At 31.0% G+C, this 722-nt stretch overlaps 1 protein-coding gene across 1 annotated transcript in view; it reads left to right on the top strand.

The window, feature by feature from the left end:
• LOC106880209 (myelin regulatory factor-like protein) overlaps positions 1 to 318 on the top strand; it is a 138,197-nt gene extending 137,879 nt beyond the window's left edge. The window contains exon 22 of the mRNA XM_014930066.2: positions 66 to 318. Coding sequence (XP_014785552.1) covers positions 66 to 155 — 90 coding nt within the window. The 3' untranslated portion in view covers positions 156 to 318. The remainder of the gene's footprint in view (positions 1 to 65) is intronic.
• The last annotated feature ends 404 nt before the right edge of the window (positions 319 to 722 follow it).

Below are 722 nucleotides of genomic sequence, written 5' to 3'. Positions count from 1 at the left end.
TATATATATATATATATATATATATATATGCGACGGACTTACATCTTCCTCATTTGATTTTTCAGCAATCATCCCAGACGATTTGTTCACTCTTATCGACTGAAATTGGTCAAGACGTCTTCGATTACCACATTGAATTTTTAAGAACATGTTAAGATGAGTGTCTTTCAAAAGACTTTTTATTCAAATGAAAACAAAACTGGAAATTCGCAAAAGAGAAAGAGAAATCTTCAAGATACCTCTATAATATTGAGAGGTAGATTTCATCCTCAAGAAGCAACGTGAAGAGAAATAAATGTGCTTCCATCCTCCGATTAATACGAACTCTGGGAGCATTGCAACATAACTAAGAGAGAGAAAAAACTGTTAGAGATTTCTTCTCGAGCAAACTTCTTATGTGCCTTAACAATTTTTCAGTGTATCATGGTGGGGTTTTTTAACATGTTACTTTAGTTCTTCAGTTGGTTGTGGCCATGCTGATGTGCTGCATTTTTTCATTATACTTCCATAATCTACGTTCATTCAGTAATTATTCATTTATTCATTGCAACATTATGACGAATAATTTTGATACACATATTTGGTACTTTAATCTCACGACAATGATGACAACATCAATATCAACAATAGAAGCATAAATAACATAAACAACATAAACAATGACTACAACAACAACAAAAACAACATTATGTTAGTTATTATGTTAATTAATAATAGCTTCA

This window comes from Octopus bimaculoides, chromosome 7 (assembly GCF_001194135.2).
Source record: "Octopus bimaculoides isolate UCB-OBI-ISO-001 chromosome 7, ASM119413v2, whole genome shotgun sequence".
Taxonomy (NCBI): domain Eukaryota; kingdom Metazoa; phylum Mollusca; class Cephalopoda; order Octopoda; family Octopodidae; genus Octopus; species Octopus bimaculoides.
The sequence above is the reverse complement of the archived record's forward strand: the minus strand, read 5'-3'. Positions and strand labels throughout refer to the sequence as shown.